The 17,984-nt window shown below is 57.2% G+C and overlaps 2 protein-coding genes across 3 annotated transcripts in view; one reads left to right on the top strand and one right to left on the bottom strand.

The window, feature by feature from the left end:
• Positions 1-4,498: 4,498 nt before the first annotated feature.
• The window catches only part of PBDC1 (polysaccharide biosynthesis domain containing 1), a 94,515-nt gene continuing 81,029 nt past the window's right edge, over positions 4,499-17,984 (bottom strand). The window contains exons 4-9 of the mRNA XM_054294660.1: positions 9,374-9,436; positions 7,567-7,626; positions 6,521-6,661; positions 4,928-5,039; positions 4,694-4,855; positions 4,499-4,612 (exon numbers count right to left, since the gene is read on the bottom strand). Of these exons, the coding sequence (XP_054150635.1) occupies positions 4,734-4,855; positions 4,928-5,039; positions 6,521-6,661; positions 7,567-7,626; positions 9,374-9,436 (498 nt within the window). The 3' untranslated portion in view covers positions 4,499-4,612; positions 4,694-4,733. The remainder of the gene's footprint in view (positions 4,613-4,693; positions 4,856-4,927; positions 5,040-6,520; positions 6,662-7,566; positions 7,627-9,373; positions 9,437-17,984) is intronic.
• On the top strand, positions 11,292-16,494 carry NPM2 (nucleophosmin/nucleoplasmin 2). 2 transcript variants are annotated; one of them, XM_054294649.1, is made up of 10 exons: positions 11,292-11,305; positions 11,400-11,493; positions 11,591-11,676; positions 12,555-12,671; positions 14,280-14,373; positions 15,679-15,803; positions 15,955-15,983; positions 16,062-16,098; positions 16,257-16,333; positions 16,418-16,494. In XM_054294649.1, the coding sequence occupies exons 2-9, from the start codon at positions 11,436-11,438 to the stop codon at positions 16,299-16,301; spliced, it is 591 nt and encodes a 196-aa protein (XP_054150624.1). In that variant the 5' UTR covers positions 11,292-11,305; positions 11,400-11,435; the 3' UTR covers positions 16,302-16,333; positions 16,418-16,494. The 2 variants fall into 2 exon arrangements, with proteins under 2 accessions (XP_054150624.1, XP_054150623.1); XM_054294648.1 differs by having other exon boundaries at positions 16,059-16,098.

Below are 17,984 nucleotides of genomic sequence, written 5' to 3'. Positions count from 1 at the left end.
GCTCTCCCAAAAACACTCGGGGCCTTTTGGGGCTTCAGTTTCTCTTCCCAGACACTCTATTATAATTTTTTTTTGTCCTCTTTTTTTGTTTGTTTGTTTTTTTTGTTTTGTTTTGGTTTTTTTTTTTTAAATTTTAATTTTATTTGGTTGGGTTTTCGTTGGTTCCCTGCCCCCCTGGTGTGTGTTGGGTCCTTTCCCGCGTGAGCAGATGCTGGTTGATGTCGGGGTGTTTGCTGCAAACAGTGTAAGCATTGTGACTGCAAATAAACTCAATGGTTTCTACTGAGCCGCGCGCGAGTGGCTGACACCCCAAAAGTGACCCCAAAAGTGACCCCTGAGGGACCCCACAATGACCCCCACAGGGACCCCGAGAGGGACTCCTGAGGGACCCTGAGTGACCCCACAGGGACCCCTGAGGGAGCCCACAGTGACCCCAAGAGTGGCTGAGACCCCCAGGGACCCCAAAAGTGACCCCACAGGGACCCCCAAAGTGACCCGAGGGACCCCACAGGGACCCCCAGAGTGGCCCCACAGGGACCCCTGAGGGACCCCACAGGGACCCAGCAATGACCCCCACAGGGACCCCATGGTGACCCCCCAGAGACCTCTGAGGGACCCCGAGAGTGACCCCTGAGGGACCCCAAAGTGACCCCTGAGTCACCCCACAGTGACCCCAGAGTGACCCCCCCAGTGCCCCTGAGGGACCCAGAGTGACCCAAAGAGTGACCACTGAGGGAGCCCACAGTGACCCCAAGAGTGGCCTGAGCCCCCTGAGGGACCCCACAGTGACCCCTGAGTGTTCTCCGAGAAACCCCACAGTGACCCTGAGAGGGACCCCAAAAGAGACCCCAAAGTGACCCCTGAGGGACCCCACAATGACCCCCACAGGGACCCCACAGTGAGTGGCTGAGACCCCCAGGGACCCCAAAAGTGACCTCACAGGGACCCCGGAGTGACCCCCAAGGAACCCCGAGGGACCCCTGAGGGACCCTGAGTGACACCACAGGGACCCCTGAGGGAGCCCATAGTGACCCCTAAGGAACCCCGAGAGGGACCCCAGAGTGACCCCGTGAGTGGCCTGAACCCCCTGAGGGACCCGGACGTACCCCAAGAGTGACCCCAAAGGGACCTCACAGTGTCCCCACACTGACCCCTGAGGGACCCCAAAGTGACGCCACAGGGACCCCCGAGGGACCCCAAAAGTGGCCTGAGCCCCTGAGGGACCCCATGGTGACCCCACAGTGATCCCAGAGTGACCCCCCCAGTGCCCCTGAGGGACCCACAGTGACCCAAAGAGTGACCACTGAGGGAGCCCACAGTGACCCCAAGAGTGGCCTGAGCCCCCTGAGGGACCCCACAGTGACCCCTGAGGGACCCCGTGGTGAGCCCATAGTGACACCAGAGTGACCCCACAGGGACCCCTGAGGGACCCCACAGTGACCCCAACACTGGCCTGAGCCCAGAGGGACCCCGGAGGTACCCAAGTGACCCCACAGGGACCCCACGGTGACCCCAAGAAGGACCTTGAGAGTGGCCTGAGCCCCCTGAGGGACCCCAAGTGAACCCTGAGGGACCCCAGGAGTGACCTGAGCCCCCTGAGTCACCCCTGAGTGATCCCCGGGGCACCCCAAGAGGGACCCCTGAGAGCGACCCCACAGTGAATGGCCTGAGCCCCCAAGGGACCCCGGAGTGACCCCTGAGGGACCCCATGGTGACCCCACAGTGAACCAGAGTGACCCCACAGGGACCCCAAGAGTGGCCTGAGCCCCCAAGGGAGCCTGAGTGACCCCTGAGGGAGCCTGAGTGACCCCACAGCGACACGAGAGTGACCCCACAGGGACCCCCAAGGGACCCCACAGTGACCCTGAGAGTGGCCTGAGCCCTTGAGGGACCCTACAGTGACCCCATGGTGACCCCACAGGGACCCCTGAGTGCCCCCACAGTGCCCCTGAGGGACCCCAGAGTGACCCCACAGGGACCCCAAGAAGGGCCTGAGACCCCAAGGGACCCTGGAGTGACCCCTGAGGGACCCTGAGAGGGACCCCAAGAGTGACCTGAGCCCCTGAGGGACCCCATAGTGACCCCGAGAGTGGCCTGAGCCCCGATAGTGACCCCAGAACCCAGAGATTCACCCCAGAACTCTCAGTTCCTTCTCAGAACCCCAAGATCCCCCCCAGAACCCCAAGATCCCCCCCAGTCCTTTCCCTCAGAGTGATTTCCCCAATCAAACCCCAAAAACTCCCCCTGAATTTGGGGGGAGATCCTTGAACCCCGAGCCAAGCCCCAAAACCCACCTGGATCGACCCCAAATCCTGGGAGTTTGAGCCCATTTTAGGGAACAACCTGTGAGGGGATGGGGGACCCCAAACTGGGACTGGGATTTTCAAACTGGGATTGGGATTCTGGGATTTTCAAATGGGGACCCCAACATGGGATTGGGATTCTGGGATTTTCAAATGGGGACCCCAAACTGGGATTGGGATTTTCAAACTGAGACCCCAAAGAGGGATTGGGATTTTAAACAGGGATTGGGATTTTTTAACAGGGACCCCAAACTGGGATTGGGATTTTGGTATTTTCAAACTGGGACCCCAAAAAGGGATTGGGATTTTGGGATTTTCAAATGGGGACCCCAAACTGGGATTGGGATTTTGGGATTTTCAAACTGGGACCCCAACATGGGAACTGGGATTTTCAAACTGGGATTGGGATTTTGGGATTTTCAAATGGGGACCCCAAACTGGGATTGGGATTTTGGGATTTTCAAACTGGGACCCCAACATGGGAACTGGGATTTTCAAACTGGGATTGGGATTTTGGGATTTTCAAATGGGGACCCCAAAAAGGGATTGGGATTTTGGGATTTTCAAATGGGGACCCCAAACTGGGATTGGGATTTTGGGATTTTCAAACTGGGACCCCAACATGGGAACTGGGATTTTCAAACTGGGATTGGGATTTTGGGATTTTCAAACGGGGACCCCAAACATGGATTGGGATTTTGGGATTTTCAAATGGGGACCCCAAAGAGGGATTGGGATTTTGGGATTTTCAACTGGGGACCCCAAACTGGGATTGGATTTGGCGGTTTTCAAACTGAGACCCCAAACTGGGATTGGGATTTTCCAATCTTTATTTGCAGCTGGAGGGGGCAGAGGCAGCTCTGACCTTCCAGAACCTTCCCAAGCCTGGGAATGGCCCCGTTTGTCTTGGTTTGGGGTCATTTGGGGAGAAAAATTCCTAAAGGGGTTCTTAAAAATGAAAATTCAGGCAGCCCCTGCTGAAGTGGTTTGGGGAAAAGATTTCCTTGGAGAGAAATAAAATAAAATTAAATCAAATTTAAATCAAATAAAATTAAATCAAATTTAATTTAAAAATAAAATAAAATAAAATAAAATTAAATTAAATTAAATTAAACAATAAAAACTTCTGCTGTTTTAAGAGATAAGAAATTCAAAGTCTCTTCTCAGGGGTTGCAGTTTGGTTTATTTCATTTTTTATAAAAAATATTGGAAATGTTGTGGTTGAGGTTTTGGGAGGTCACAGGTGGGAGATTTGGGGGTTTTGGGGTGTTTAGGTTTAAATAGGTTTTAAAATAGGGAAAAAATCTACAGCTTAGGGAACTTTTAGGATTTATTAAAATCATTTCAGGATTTAATAAAGCTCTTTTAGGATTGCTTAAAATAACTTCTGGGTTTATAGAAGTAATTTTAGGATTTATTCACATTCTTTTAGGATTTATTCAAGGTCTTTAAAGATTTATTAAAATAATTTTAGGATTTATTGAAGTTCAGGATTTATTCCAATTCTTTTACAATTTATTTAAGTTCTTTTAGGATTTATTCAAGTTCTTTTAGGACTGAAGTCCTTTTAGGATTTTTAAGAGTCATTTTAGGATTTATAAAAATAATTTAGGATTTATAAAAGTTCATTTGGGATTTATTCAAAGTCTTTTAGGATCTATTAAAGTTCTTTTAGGATTTTTGAAAGTCCTTTTAGGATTTAATGAAGTAATTTCAGGATTTATTAAAGTTCTTTTAGGATTTATTAAAATCATTTTAGGATTTATTAAAGTTCTTTCAGGATTTATAAAAGTAATTTCAGGATTTATTTAAGTTCTTTTAAAAGTCCTTTTAGAATTTATTACAGTTCTTTCAGGATTTATAAAAGTCCTCTCCGGATTTATTCAAGTCCTTTTAGGATTTAAATTCTTTTACCATTTACTGCAGTCCTTTTACGATTTACCAAAGTTCTTCCAGGATTATTGAATCCTTTCACAATTTATTGAATTCTTTCAGTATTTATTGCAGTTTTTTCAGGATTTATTGAAGTTTTTCAGGATTTACTGCTGTTTTTCAGGATTTATAGAAATTCTTTGAGAATTTATTGCAGTTTTTCAGGATTTATTGCAGTTTTTCAGGATTCATTGAATCCTTTCAGAATTTACAGAAGTCCTTTCAGGATTTATTGAACTCCTTCAGGATTTATAAAAGTCCTCTCAGGATTTACTGCAGTTTTTCAGGATTCAATGCAGTTTTTCAGGATTTATAAGAGTCCTTTCAGTATAATTGAAGTTTTCTCAGGATTCAATGCAGTTTTTCAGGATTTATAAGAGTCCTTTCAGTATAATTGAAGTTTTTTCAGGATTCAATGCAGTTTTTCAGGATTTATAAGAGTCCTTTCAGTATAATTGAAGTTTTTTCAGGATTCATGGCAGTTTTTCAGGATTTATTTCAGGATTCCACCCCGTGGCTCCTCTCCCCCATCCCTTCCCCTCTTCCCCTCCTGTGCACGTGTTCATTGCATCCCTCCCTGTTGCGGGCGATCTCGATGGCCAAGAACTGGATCCTGGTGGCTGCAGAGGGGGACAGGGGTCAGCGTGGGGGGGATTTGGGGTCCCCCCGGCGCCCCCAGACCCCAAACCCACCCAGGATGGAATTTTCCTCCGAGTATTCCCCGCGCGAGTCCAGGCGCAGCAGAGTCCCGAAGTTGAAATCCTCCACCACGCCCTCGAAGCTGAGGCAGAACGGGCGCCACTTCTGAGGGGGGAAAAACACCCTCAGCACCCCAAAATCCCAATAAAACCCCACTAAAATCCCAATAAAACCCCCTCACAAAACCTCATCTACAGCCTTGGGGGGAAATCCCAATAAAACCCCCCCAAGCCTTGGCCTGGTCTAGTTGGAATCCTCCATCAGGCCCTCAAAGCTGAGGCAGAACGGGCGCCACTTCTGAGGGAGGAAAAACACCCTCAGCACCCCAAAATCTTAATAAACCACACCAAAATCCCAATAAAACCCCCAAAATCCCAATAAAACCCCCCAACCCACACTAAAAACCCCCAAACCCAACCCAAGCCTTGCCCTGGCCTAGCTGAAATCCTCCACCATCACCTCAAATTAGAGGCGCCATTTCTGAGGGGTTAAAAACACCCTCAGCACCCCAAAACCCCACTAAACCCCCCCCAAACTTCACTAAAATCCCCTCACAAAACCCCATCCATGGCCTTGGGGGGAAATCCCACTAAAACCCCCAAGCTTTGGCCCCATAGCAGAAATCCTTCACCATCCCCTCAAAGCAGAGGCGCCATTTCTGAGGGGTCAAAAACACCCTCAGCACCCCAAAATCCTACAAAAATGGGGGGAAACCCCACTAAACACCTCCAAACCCCATTAAAACCCCCCAGACCCCACCCAAGCCTAGGCCTGGCCTAGTTGAAATCCTCCACCACGCCCTCGAAGCTGAGGCAGAACGGGCGCCACTTCTGAGGGGGAAAACACCCTCAGCACCCCAAAATCCCAATAAAACCCCACTAAAACCCCCCAAATCCCAATAAAACCTCCCCAAACTTCACTAAAACCCCCACACAAAACCCCATCCACAGCCCTGGGAGGAAATCCCACTAAAACCCCCCCAAATCTTGGCCCTGTAGCTGAAATCCTTCACCATCCCCTCAAAGGAGAGGCACAACTTTTAGGGGGTTAAGAACACCCTAAGCACCCCAAAATCCTACAAAAAAGGGGGGAAACCCCACTAAAACACCTCAAAACACCCCTGGGTTTTTGGCTTTTTGAGTGTTTTTTGGGGGTTTTGGGTTTCTGAGGTATTTTTTCAGTTTGGGGTTTTTTTGAGGTATTCTTTGGGCTTTGGGGTTTTGTGAGGTATTTTTTGGGTTTTTTGAGGTATTTTGGGGTGTGTTTTGGGGGATTTGAGGTATTTTTTGAGGGTTTTTTGGGGTTTGGGGTTTCTTTTTATTTTTTTGGGGGGGGTTGGGGGTTTTGTGAGGTATTGTTTGGAGTTAGGAGTTTTTTAAGGTATTTTGGGGGGTTTCTTGAGGTATCTTTGGGATTTTGGGATTTTTAGAGGTGTTTTGGGGGGTTTTGGGGGTTTGAGATATTTTGGGGGTTTTTTGTGGTATTTCTGGGGGTTTTGGGGTTTTTTTTAGAGGAAACCTCATTAAAAAGGAGGGAAATCCCACTAAAACCCCCCCAAACCCCACTAAAACCCAAACCTCCCCCACCTCCTTGGCTGCCTCAGATTTCAGCTCCTCGGGGTCCAGCACGTCCACGCGCAGGTTCCGGAAGGTTCTGCGGAATTCCTCATAGATCCGCTCGTCCACCTGGGTGAGCTTCAGGAACTTGGGCTCCACGGAGGAGATCAGCTGCAGGGGGACCATCAGCTGGGACACCCCAAAACCCCACCCCAAAGACCCAAAACCCCACCTCAAAACCCCAAAATGCCAAAACCCCACTCCAAAGCCCCAAAACTCAAAAATGCCAAAACCCCACCCCAAAAGCGCAGTCCAAAATGTCAAAGTTCCACCCCAAAACCCCATCCCAAAGCCCCAAAGCCCCAAAACCCCACCCCAAAACCCCAAAATCCTGCCCCAAAGTGCCCAAACCCCAAAATGCCAAAACCCCACCCCAAAGCCCCAAAACCCTAAAATGCCAAAGCCCCAAAACCGCAAAATCCCAAGAGGCCACCAGAAAACCCCAAAATGCCAAAATCCCACCCCAAAGCCCCAAAACTCAAAAATGCCAAAACCCCACCCCAAAAGCGCAGTCCAAAATGTCAAAGTTCCACCCCAAAACCCCATCCCAAAGCCCCAAAGCCCCAAAACCCCACCCCAAAACCCCAAAATCCTGCCCCAAAGTGCCCAAACCCCAAAATGCCAAAACCCCACCCCAAAGCCCCAAAACCCTAAAATGCCAAAGCCCCAAAACCGCAAAATCCCAAGAGGCCACCAGAAAACCCCAAAATGCCAAAATCCCACCCCAAAGCCCCAAAACCCCAAAATGCTAAAACCCCAAAACCCCAAACCCTTAAAACCCCAAAACCTCACCCCAAAGCCCCAAAACCCCAAACCCCTAAAACCCCAAAACCCCAAACCCCAAAAGCCCCAAAACCCCAAATCCCCAAAATCACAAAATGCCAAAACCCCAAAGCCCCAAAAGCCCACCCGAAAACCCGAAAACCCCACACCAAGACCCTAAAACCCCCACCCCAAAACCCCAAAAGCCCAAAACCCCCACCCCAAAACCCCCAAACCCCAAACCCCACACTCACGTTGAAGTAGACCTCGGCGTGCTGATGCGCCTTCATGGCCCAGGCCAGCTCCACGCGGGGCTGGGTGGCACCAGGGACACCTGGGTCACCTCCTGGGGACAAACGTCCCCTCGGGGGGGGGGTCCCCGTCCCATTTTGGGGACCCCCTCCCCGGTTTTGGGGCGTTCTCCCTGCTTTTGTAGGGTTTTCCCTGCCTTTGGGGTTCCTCTGTTCCCATTCTGGGGGGTTTCTTCTTTTTGGGGTTTTCCTCCTCCCAGGGGACAGGGGTGGGACCCCCGTGCTGGGACTGAGAGCCCCAAAACTGGGACACCCCAAAACTGGGACACCCCAAAACCAGGATCTCCCCCTGGACTGGGGGAACCCCCCCAAACTGAGATCCCCCAAAACTGGGACCCCTCTCCCAAGACTGGGACCCCAAAGTTGGAACCCCAAATCTGGGCCCCCCTCCCAGTAAGGGCCCCCAGTGGCCCCAGTCCTCCCCACTGCCCCCATTCCCAGTCCCACCAGTGTCCCCATTCTCAGTGTCCCCAGTCCCCCCAGTAGCCCGTGTCCCAAGTCCCAGTTCCCCGGCCCCACCACTGTCCCCTGTCCCCCCCAGTGTCCCCCCAGTACCCCCAGTGTCCCCGCAGTGTGCCCATTCCCAGTCCTGTAAGTCCCCCCAGTCCCCCCCCGTGTCCCTCCAGTGTCCCCAGTCCCCCCAGTGTCCCTCCAGTGACCCGACTTCCAGTCCCCCCAGTGTCCCCCCACTGTCCCCATTCCCAGTCTCCCAATACCCCCAGTGTCCCCCCAATCCCCCCAGTGTCACTCACTTTCCCAGTCCCAGTCCCCTCCAGTGTCTCCAGTCCCCTTCAGTGTCCCCATTCCCAGTCCCCACAGTCCCCCTGGTGTGTCCCCAGTGTCCCAGTCCCCCCACTGCCCCAATTCCCAGTCCTCCCAGTGTCCCCCCAGTGCCACCAATCCCAGTTCTCCCAATCCCCCAGTGTCCCCGGTCCCCATTCCCAGTCCCCACAGTGTCACTCACTTTCCCAGTGCCACCAGTGTCCCCAGTTCCCCAGTCCCCCACGGTGTCCCCCCACTCCCCGAAATCCCGGTCCCCCCATTCCCCCCAGTGTCACTCACTTTTCCTTTCCCATTCCCAGTCCCACCAGTGTCCCCAGTTCCCCAGTCCCCCGTGGTGTCCCCCCAGTGCCACCACTCCCAGTTCCTCCTATCTCCCAGCATCTCCAACGTCCCTATTCCCAGTCCCCCCAGTGTCCCCCCAGTGTCACTCACTTTCCCAATCCCCCCAGTCCCCCCAGTGTCCCCAGAGTCCCCCCAGTGTCACTCACCTTCCCAGTCCCACCAGTGTCCCCAGTTCCCCCAGTCCCCATTCTCAGTCCCCTCAGTGTGTCTCCCGTCCCCCCAGTGTCCCCCCAGTGCCACCACTCCCAGTTCTCCCAATCCCCCCAGTGTCCTAGTCGCCCCAGTGTCCCCCAGTGTCCCCGGTCCCCATTCCCAGTCCCCCCAGTGTCACTCACTTTCCCAATCCCCCCAGTCCCCCCAGTGTCCCCAGAGTCCCCCCAGTGTCACTCACTTTCCCAACCCCCCCCCAGTCTCGATTCCCAGTCCCCCCAGTCCCCCCAGTGTCCCCAGTGTCACTCACTTTCCCAGTTCCCCCCAATGTCCCCAGTGTCCCCAGTGTCCCCAGTGTCACTCACTTTCCCAGTCCCCCCAGTGTCCCCAGTGTCCCCAGTGTCACTCACTTTCCCAGTCCCCCCAGTCCCCCCAGTCCCCCCAGTGTCCCCAGTGTCCCCCCAGTCCCACTCACGTCGTTGCCGAAGCTCTCCGCGGGCAGCGACAGCGCCTGAGCGGCCGCCGCGGCCTCGCCGGGACCCTGCGGGGACACGGGAATGCGACACCGCGGGGACACGGGGACAGGGCCCCCAGAGCCACCCAGAGCCACCCGGTGCCCCCCAGTCCCCCCCGGTCTCACCAGCCCCGCCAGCCCCGCCGCCGCCATCGCTGCCGGAAGGGGAGGGGCACCGGGACGGGAGGGGACAGCGGGGACCGGGGAGGGACAGCGGGGACAGGGGAGGGATGGAGGGACAGAGCGGACGGGGGGGGACACAAGGGACCGGGGAGGGACAGGGGGGACAGGGGAGGGGACAGAGGGGGACACGAGGGGGACATGGGGGGATATGGGAGGGACGGGAGGGGACAGGGGGGAGAGAGGGGGACACGGGGGGATATAGGGGGGACAGAGAGGGATAGAGAGGGACAGGGGGACACGGGGAGGGAGAGGGGGGCAGAGGGGACACGGGGGGAAGAGAGGGGACACGGGGGGACAGGGGGAGATGGGGGGGACACGGGGGGACACTGGGGGGATATGGGAGGGACGGGAGGGGACCGAGGAGGGGACAGGGGGGGACAGAGGGAGATGGGGGGGACAGAGAGGGACAGAGTGGGGAGAGAGGGGGACATGGGGGGTCGGGGGAGGGACAAGGGGCACACAGAGGGGAGGGCGGCGGACAGAGGAGACACGGGGGGACACGGGAGGGACACGCAGCACCGAGGGACAAGGAGTGTCGCAGAGTGCCGAGATACGGGGGGACGCTGGGGGGACAGAGGGGACACGTGGAGCGGGGGAGGGACAAGGGGGGGACAGAGAGACCGGGGGGGGACATGGGGGGACAGAGGGGACAACGGGGGGACGCCTGGGGCAGGGGGGCACGGGGAGATCAGGGGAACACGGGAGGGACACGCAGGACCGAGGGACAGGGGGACACGGAGGGACACGGGGTGACACCGAGGGAACACAGGGGGACATCAAGGGACACAGAACAACACGTGGGGACATGGAGGGACACGGGGTGACATCGAGGGAACACAGAACAACACGTGGGGACATGGGAGAGACACAGGGGGACATTGAGGGACAGACAGGACAACACAGGACATGCGGGGACATGGGGTGACATGGTGGGGACACGAGGGGGTCACGCAGGACAGGGGGACACGGAGGGACATCGAAGGACCCAGGACAAGACGGGAGGACACGTTGGGTGGAGGACACACGGGGACATGGAGGGGACACGGGGGGACACAGGACAACCCGGGGGAACACGCGAGGCAAGGGGACACGGGTGGTGTGAGGGGACACAGGAGAACACGAGGGGACATCGGGGAACATGGAGGGGACACGAGTGACATCAAGGGACATGGAGGGCAACACGGGGGGGACATGAAGGGGACACGGGTGACATCGAGGGACACGGCACAACACGGGGGACATGGAGGGGACAGGTGGGGACACGAGGAGCATAGGGACACGAGGTGACATGGAGGGGACAACGCGGGGGACACGCGAGGCACGGGGACACGGGTGATGTGAGGGGACACAGGACAATATCGGGGGACACGGAGGACATCAAGAAACAGAGGGTGACATCGAGGGACACGGGGTGACATGGAGGGGACACGGGTGACATCGAGGGACACCCAGAGCACGGGAACACCCGGTGACACTCAGGATGGGGCCACCACCACCACAGCGATGTCCCCACACGGTGACCCCTGTCACACAGCGCGGGGGGTGCTGGGGCTCCCACGCTCATTAACCCCGCACCTGAGTAGTTCATTAACTAATTACAGCGCGGCTGCTCCTAATTACTCTTTGGGGTGGGCGGACCTGTGACCCCATAAATGCCGCTCTGGGGCGGCCCCGCTGTTTGTGGGGTCTCGAACCGCGGTGCTGCTTTGGGTGAGTATTTGGGGTGGGGGGCGCTGAATTTGGGGGATTTTCCCCAAAATTTGAATTTCCCCACAGCTCTGTGTGTGTGTGTGTCCCCACTCAGGCTGTGCCACCCCCGAGCCGTGTCCCCTCCCCAGCCATGTCCTTCACGGACAGCACCGACAGCGGCTCCGACAGACCCGTGTCCGTCCTTTGGGGTGAGTGTCACCCCCTCCCCACCCCAAACACCCCCAAAATGTCCCCCCCATACCCGGGGGGACCCGGGGGTGGCTCTGTCCCCTCCTGTCCCCACAGGGTGCGAGCTGAGCAGCGCCAGGAGCTCCTGCACCTTCCAAGTGACCGAGGATTGGCACTGCGAGCAGCAGCTGGTGCTGCGCACGGTGAGCGACCCCAAAAATACCCCCAAAAATACCCCTAAGACCCAAAAAAAATGCCCCCCAAAATCCTTGAAATCTCAAAAAAAAAAAATACCCCCCAAAAAACCTAAAACCCCAAAAAAATACCCCAAAACAAACCCTTAAAATCCCTCAAATGATACCCCCCAAAAAACCCCAAGACCCTAAAACCCAAAGAAATCCCACCCAAAAAAATACCCCCAAAAACCCCTTAAGACCCAAAGAAATACCCTCCCCAAAACCCCTCAAAATCTCAAATAATACCCCAAAATACCTCCCTAAGACCTAAAAAAGTACCCCCCAACAAAAACTTAACCGCCCTAAAACTCCTCAAAAAATACCCCAAAAAAACCCGAGACCCCAAAACCCAAACAAAAGCCCCCAAAAATACCTTAAGACCCAAAAAAATACCCCCCAAAAAACCCCAAAACCCCTCCCAAAAAAAAATCTCAAATTCTCAAAAAATATCCCAAAAATAACTCCCAAAATAACCCCCCCAAAAAATCCAAGACCAAAAAAATATCCCCCCCCCAAAAAAAAACCCCAAAAAATACCCTAAAAAAAAAAAAAAAAAAAAAAACAAAAAAAAAAAAAAAAACCGAGGGGGTTGAGGGGAATTTGTTCTTCCCACAGCCTGGAATTAATTGTGTGTTTAATTAATGAATTAATTGGGATGTGGGAGCGATTGTGGCAGCAGGGAGGGGGTGCTGGTGTCCCTCAGCCCCCCAAGTTCCCGGTGCTGTGATGGCTCCTGCAGGGATGTTGGCTGGGCAGGGGCTCCCCTCACCCCCAAACCCCAATTTCGGGGTTCAGGCCGCATTTTGGGGGTGTCCTCAGGGATTTCCCTCCTTTTCCCTGCCCAGGTGTGCCTGGGGGAGGCGGCCCGGGATGAGTTCCACGTGCTCGAGGTGGCGGCCGAGGGCGGCGACAGCCGCGCCCCGCTGCCGCTGGCCACGCTCAAACCCTCCGTGCTGCCCATGGTGAGGCCTGAGGGGCTCCGGGGAGGGACCGGGAGGGGTCTGGGGGGCTCCGGGACTTGGGGCTGTCCTGAGGAGGGGTCTGGGGGCTCCTCCTGTCCTGGGGAGGGTCCAGGGTCTGTCCTGTGGAGAGATTGGGGGACTGGGGGCTCCTTCGGGGGACTGCTCCTGTCCCGGAGAGGGTCCGGGGAGGCCTTGAGGGTCTGGGGATTGTCGCTGTCCCGGGAGGGCTCGGGGAGCTCCAGGGGCTGCCCCTGTCCTGGGGAGGGTCTGGGGGGGCTCCTGTTCCTGCCCTGGAAGGGCTCGGGGAGTGGGGCCTACTCTGGGAGCTGCCGCTGTCCCGGGGAGGGTCCGGGGTCTGTCCTGTGGAGGGCTTGGGGGAATGGGGGTTCCTTCGGGGAACTGCTCCTGTCCCAGAGAGGGTCTGGGGGCTGTCCCGAGGAGGGGTCTGGGGGCTGCCCCGAGGGGCTCCAGGAACTGACTCGGGAGGCTCCGGGGTTGGGGGCTTCTCCAGGGGACTACTCCTGTCTTGGGGAGGATCCGGGGGCTGTCTCAGGGGGCTCCGAGGGTGCTGTCCCGCGGAGGGTTGGGGGGCCTGGGGGCCGCTCCTGTCCCGAGGAGGGGTCCGGGAACTGTCCCGGGGGGGGTCCAGGGTCTGTCCTGTGGAGGGCTTGGGGGAATGGGGGCTCCTTCGGGGAACTGCTCCTGTCCTGGAGAGGGTCTGGGGACTGTCACTGGGAGGGCTTGGGGGGTCTGGGGGCTGCTCCTGTCCCGGGGGCGTCCAGAGTCTGTCCCGTGGGGGGCTTGGGGACTCCTTCAGGGGCTGCTGTTGTCTCGGGGAGGGCTCGGGGCTCTGGGGGTTATCCCCGGGAGGGCTCGGGGGGCTCCGAGGATCCGGGGGCTGTCCCATAGAGGGATTGGGGGCTTCTCCTGTCCTGTGGAGGGCTTGGGGGACTGGGGGCTGCTCCTGTCCTGGGGAGGGTCCAGGGTCTGTCCTGTGGGGGGCTTGAGGGACTGGGGGCTCCTTCGGGGAACTGCTCCTGTCCCTGGGAGGGTCCGCGGGCTGTCCCTGGGAGGGCTGGGGGGTCCGGGGGCTGTCCTGGGGAAGGTTCAGAGGGGCTGGGGGCTGCCCCTGTCCCGGGGGAGCTCCAGGGGCTGCCCCTGTCTCAGGGAGGGTCTGGGGGGGCTCCTGTTCCTGTCCCGGGAAGGGCTCGGGGAATGGGGCCTACTCAGGGAGCTGCCGCTGTCCCAAGGAGGGTTCGGGGGGCTGCCCCTGTCCTCCATCTCCTCTGTCCTCCTATCCTGCGTGTCCCCTCGTGTCCTGCGCTCCCCGTGTCCCCACGTGTTGTCCTTTGTCCCTCAGTCCTTCGTGTCTGTCCCACGCCGTCCCCTTGATCCTCCCGTGTCCCCCTGTCCCAGCCGTCCCCTCGTTGTTGTCCCGCCTTGTAACGGGAGGGCTCGGGTGGGGGAGCTGCTCCTGTCCCCGGGAGGGCTCTGGGGGCTGTTGCTGTCCCGGGGAGGGTTCTAGAGGTCTGGGGGCCGTTCCTGTCCCGGGGGTCGCTGTTGCAGTCCCGGGGGTTTGCCAGCATTTATTCCCACCCCCGTTTCCAGGCCTCGCTGGCCGGAATGGAGCTGAACCCCCCGGTGACCCTGCGCCTGCGAGCCGGCTCGGGGCCCCTCTTTGTCAGCGGCCAGCACGTGTCCCGTGAGTATCGGGGTACCCCCTGAACCCCCCTACATGTCCATCAAGTGTCGGGGTGTCCCTCACCCCCTGAACCCCTCCCACGTGTCCAGTGAATATCGGGGTCCCCTCCACGTGTACATTGAGTATTGGGATCCCTCCTACCCCCCAAACCCTCCCTGCATGTCCAGTGAGTGTTAGGGTCCCCCCCACCCCCTGACCCTCCCCACAACATGTACAGTGACTATGGGGGTCCCCCTGACCTCCCCCCCCCACGTGTCCAGTAACTATTGGGGTGTCCCACACCCCCTGATTTCCCCCATGGTGTCCAATGAGTATTTGAGTTCCCCCCGTGTGTCCAGTGAGTATCAGGGTGTCCCCTCACCCCCTGAACCCCCCGCAACGTGTCCAGTGAATATCGGGGTCCCCCCACCCCCTGAACACCCCCACAAAGTGTCCAATGACTCTCGAGGTGTCCCCCCCCAGCCCCTGATCCCCACGTGTTCAGTGATCATCGGGGTCCCCCCACCCTCTGAACCCCCCCACAACGTGCCCAATAATTATCGGGGTGCTCCCCTCCATGTGTCTAGTGAGCATCGGGTTCCCCATGCCCTGAACCCCCCCACAACATGTACAGTGACTATGGGGGGGTCCCCCACACCCCCTGAACCCCTCCACATGTCCAGTGAGTATCGGGGTCCCCTCCACGTGCCCAGTGAGTATTGGGGTGTGTCCCCCCCCACATCTGTGAGTATGGGGGTTCCCCCCGCCTGTCCAGTGACTATCGGGGTCCCCCCCACCCCCTGAACCCCCCCACAACGTGCCCAATAATTATCGGGGTGCTCCCCTCCATGTGTCTAGTGAGCATCGGGTTCCCCATGCCCTGAACCCCCCCAGAGCATGTACAGTGATTATGGGGGGGGTCCCCCACACCCCCTGAATCCCCCCATGGTGTCTAGTGAGTCTTGGGGTGTCCCCCACCCACTGAACCCCCCAAAACGTGTCCAGTGAGTATCAGGGGGTCCCCACACCCCCTGAACCCCTCCACATGTCCAGTGAGTATCAGGGTCCCCTCCATGTGTCCAGTGAGTATTGGGGTCCCCATCCCCTGAACCCCCCCAGAGCATGTACAGTGACTATGGGGGTCCCCCACACCCCCTGAATCCCCCCATGGTGTCCAGTGAGTATTGGGGTGTCCCCCCTCTATGTGTCCAGTGACTATTGGGGACCCCCACCCCCTGAACCCCCCTACCGCTGCCCAGTGATGAGTATTGGGGTCCCCCTGACCCCCCCAGCGGGGTTTGGGGGCTCAGCCAGCCTCTCCCGCAGTCTTGGACCTGAGCTCGGATGAGGATTCTGATGATGATGAGGAGGAGGAAGAAGAGGAAGCAGCAGTGCAAGCCCCCAAGAAGCCCCCAAAGGGCTCAGGTGCCCAGAAGGGCAGAACAACCAAGGTCAGCACCTGATGAGGAGGTTGGAGGGGTTTTGGGGTTCCTGTGGCATGGGGGGGAACCCCAAATTCCTCTCTGCTATGGAGATGAGCCATGACCTTCATCCCTGTGGGAGGAAGACTCCTCATCCTCCCTCTCTTTCTCTCTCCCGTAGAAAAGGAAGTGGGAGAAGGAGGAGGAGCCGTGAGTATGGAAACCTGGGGGTGAGGGGGGGTCCCCACGGCCGGGACCCCCAGTCTGACCCCCCCTTCTCTCCAGCAGGAACAGCCTCGTCCCTGCACGTGCCCCCCCAGCCAAGGTAGGAGCAGCTCGGGGTCCCCCCAAATCCCTCGGGATATGGGGGGAGGTTCGGGGATCAGGGTGTGACCAGCAGCACCGCTGGACCCCAAAATGGGGGGGAAGCCCAGATTTGGGGGCTCCCCCCACCCCATATTGAGCCCCCTCCTCGTTCTGCAGGGACGCGGGGCCGGCCGGGGCAGGAAAAGAGCAGCAAAAAAATGATGGAATTGGGGAATTCTGGGAATTCCATCCAGGTGAGCATTGGGGGGTGTCCCTGGAATGGCTCTGACCCCACAGTGGGGTCACCCCGCTAAAATCCTGTTCCTCTTCCCCTCCAGGTGTCTGGAAGCAGCAGCAGCTGCTGGTGGTGGTGGTGTCGTTCCCTATTAAATAAAGCACATTTTGCACTCCTGGATCCCCGTGCTGCTGGGGGGGTGGGGGGCTGTGGGAGCACCCCCAACCCTGGATTTGGGGGCTGTGACAAGAGGATAAAAGGGAATTAGAGGGACAGGATGGGGTCCCACAGACCTGGTTAGAATTTGGGGAGCACCTGGTTGTCCCAGAGGGGACCTGAGCCCCACTTGGGGTAGTGTGGGGGGTTAATCAGCTCTGCACCCGCGGGATGGGGTTGGGGACAGGGCCACAGCAGTGACAGCAGCGCTGTCCCCACCCTGCAGGGGCTGTTGGCACCTCCGGGAGGCTCTGGCAGCTCCGGGGCACATCCCGGGGGTGGTGATGGCTCCACACCCATCACTCGTCCCTCTCTGAATCCAGAACAGTGTCCTGCACTCCTTCCATCCCTGTGTGTGTGTCCAGGATTGTCCTGCACCTCCTCCATCCCTCTCTGAATCCACAGCACTCTCCTGCACTCCCTCCATCCCTCAGGGTGTCCACGGGACTGTTCTGCACATTCTCCATCCCTCAGTGAAGCCAAAGTTTGTTCCTACACCTCCTCCATCCCTGTGTGTGTCCAGGGGATTGTTCTGCACCTCCTCCATCCCTCTCTGAATCCACAGGATGCTCCTGCACCTCCTCCATGTCTCACTAAATCCACAGGATTGTCCCACACTCCTTCCATCCCTGTGAATCTCCACAGGATTGTCCTGCACTCCTTCCATCCCTCAGTGAGGCCGAAGGATGCTCCTGCACCTCTTCCATCCCTCTCTGAATCCACAGGATTGTCCCACACTCCTTCCACCTGAGTGTCCACAGGACTCTCCTTCCCTCCCTCATCCCCCAGCGAGGCTGAAGGATGCTCCTGCACCTCCTCCATCACCTGGCAAGGCTGGAGGGCTGTCCTGCGCTCCTTCCACGTCTCGCTAAATCCACAGGATTGTCCTGCACTCCTTCCATCCCTGTGTGTGTCCAGTGGATTGTCCTGCACCTCCTCCATGTCTCAGAGCAGCAAAAGGATGCCCCTGCCCTTCCTCCATCCCTGTGTGTGTCCACAGGATTGTCCTGCACTCCTTCCATCTTTGTGTGTCCAGGGGATTGTCCTGCACATTCTCTATCCCTCAGCGAGGCTGAAGGATGTTCCTGCCCTTCCTCTGTCCCTCACTAAATCCATGGGATTGTCTTGCACTCCTTCCATCTCTCTGAGTGTCCAGAGGACTGTCCTGCCCTCCCTCATCCCTCTGTGTCACCACAGGACTGTCCTGCACCTCCTCCATCCCTGTGTGTGTCCAGGGGATTGTCTTGCACTCCCTCCATCCCTCTGTGTGTTCCCAGGATTGTCCTGGACTCCCTCATCCCTCTCTCAATCCACAGGATCCCTCTGCACCTCCTCCAGCCCTCTCTCAATCCACAGGATTGTCCTGCACCTCCTCCATCTCTCACTGAGGCTGAAGGATGCTCCTGCACATCCCCCATCCCTCACAAAATCCAGAGGATTGTCCTGCGCATTCT

Source organism: Melozone crissalis, unplaced genomic scaffold, assembly GCF_028551555.1.
Source record: "Melozone crissalis strain CALT ecotype California unplaced genomic scaffold, PUWL_Pcris_2 ptg000295l_1, whole genome shotgun sequence".
NCBI lineage: Eukaryota > Metazoa > Chordata > Aves > Passeriformes > Passerellidae > Melozone > Melozone crissalis.
The sequence above is the reverse complement of the archived record's forward strand: the minus strand, read 5'-3'. Positions and strand labels throughout refer to the sequence as shown.

Excerpts from the sequence above, each read along its gene's own strand:
- NPM2 (XM_054294648.1), top strand. The coding sequence starts at position 11,436 with ATGTCCTTCACGGACAGCACCGACAGCGGCTCCGACAGACCCGTGTCC. Across the intron at positions 12,672-14,279 it reads AACCCTCCGTGCTGCCCATG|GCCTCGCTGGCCGGAATGGA; the intron begins GTGAGGCCTGAG and ends CCCCGTTTCCAG. Across the intron at positions 14,374-15,678 it reads CAGCGGCCAGCACGTGTCCC|TCTTGGACCTGAGCTCGGAT; the intron begins GTGAGTATCGGG and ends CCTCTCCCGCAG.